The sequence below is a fragment of the Phytophthora parasitica genome (genome assembly GCF_000247585.1).
Source record: "Phytophthora parasitica INRA-310 unplaced genomic scaffold supercont2.629, whole genome shotgun sequence".
NCBI classification, from domain to species: Eukaryota; Oomycota; class Peronosporomycetes; order Peronosporales; family Peronosporaceae; genus Phytophthora; species Phytophthora nicotianae.
The window spans coordinates 1-1532 of NW_008649615.1; the positions used below are offsets into that span (position 1 = coordinate 1).

Here is a 1532-nt window from a genome sequence, read left to right on the forward strand (position 1 = left end):
CCGCAACAACAGCACCAACTAAATCGTAACCAGCCGCAGCAACTTATAAAGAAAGCTGTGCAGCTTTACGGTGTTGTATTGCATAGAGGGGTTCATTTTGTAGAGCAACAACAAATATAGTTAATCGTGTGGTAAAATATCCGTGCTTTTTGTTGTAAGTATTTGTCTTGAGCCTTATTCGCCGGTTCCATAAGGATGCTTATAGATTGAGATTCGAGTCGGCATTAAATGCTTTTCGCTATCATGCTGTGCTGGCAACACACTGTACCAGCACAGTTTTTCTCAGTAATTTGAAATTGTATTGAGCTCCCATTGACAATACATTGCTAACAAATATTTTACGACGTAAAGACAAATATACAAGACGCTGTTGGCTTTAGGCTGGGAGGCAGCAAGTGCAAGTGTACAGTAGAACATTGTAATTGTCACAGCAACTTTGGTATCTATAAAAAAATGCATTGACAGTGGTGATACCAAATCGTGTGGTGGCTTTGCCAGAATTTTTCAGCGATGTACTGTAGAAGCACAATCAGAGGTTCTCCCCAAGGAGAGCTCCGTTTTCTTTTATTGTAATTTTTCAAAATGAAATTTTCATAGTTCGTGATTTGAACAGTTTGCGTCACACAAGATTTGCCCATGACTGGAATTTGCAAATAACAGGGCTATGCCTCCGTTTTCGACAACATTTACACGAAGTTTGCAAAACTAAATTGATAGGCTTTTGTATGTTAACGCGGAAATGCCCCGTTCCCTCCCTATCAGACATTCGTCCCGCTAGCACACTCACTCCCTCACTTTGCAAAGTATTCGCGCTGCACCAGACTCTGTCAGCCTCCCTCGCGTAGCCCCTCCTTCCGTACCATGATTAGCGCACCAGCCACCACTATGTCCTTCACAACGTAGAGCACTTCACCTTCACCTCAATCATCGAGGCGAAGAGCGACGAGGTGGGGGCAGTAGTGCTTTAGCAACAAGCAGAGCTTCTCGAGGACACAATGTATTGCCCAGGCTACCAGCAGCCCATGCGTTTCAGGGTCCCCGGAAAGACGAAACACTGGCGGTGCTGCCGCAAGAAACGTCATAATGACGGTAGGGAGGCAAGTCTAAGTATTTTAACTAATACCTGGTTTTCTGGGATGAAACTATCGCTAGCACAAGCAGCTCGCCTACTGTATGCATGGAGTATGCGAGCGTCGCACGCCAACGCGGCGAAGACAGCGGACGTATCGGAGATCACAGTGGAGGACTGGTACGGCTACGTTCGATGTCTCTGCTCGAAGCAGCTGCTCAGCGATCAATTTTGGGTACTGCTCATATTCTGCTCAAATGTGTTTGGGGTGCTTTTAATGTGTACTTGTAGATTGGCGGTGTGGACCACGTTGTCGAAATTGACGAAACAAGCCTAACAAAGAAAGCCTTGTTCGCGATCTGGTACGTTCCCTCGTGGCTGACGACTGCCTGAGCGGGCGTACGTGCCTTCTGCTGCAGCTCGTCGCTCGATCTCATTGGCTGCGGCGAGATGTCGGTCATTA

The 1532-nt window shown here is 46.7% G+C and overlaps 1 protein-coding gene across 1 annotated transcript; it reads left to right on the top strand.

Annotated features, from left to right (window-relative positions):
• Positions 1 to 995: 995 nt before the first annotated feature.
• Positions 996 to 1462, top strand: PPTG_20462 (hypothetical protein; the record flags this gene model as incomplete). Its single annotated transcript, XM_008919265.1, has 3 exons — positions 996 to 1089; positions 1153 to 1304; positions 1361 to 1462. 3 exons carry the CDS (start codon positions 996 to 998, stop codon positions 1460 to 1462), a joined length of 348 nt encoding a protein of 115 aa, XP_008917513.1.
• Between the last annotated feature and the right edge of the window lie 70 nt (positions 1463 to 1532).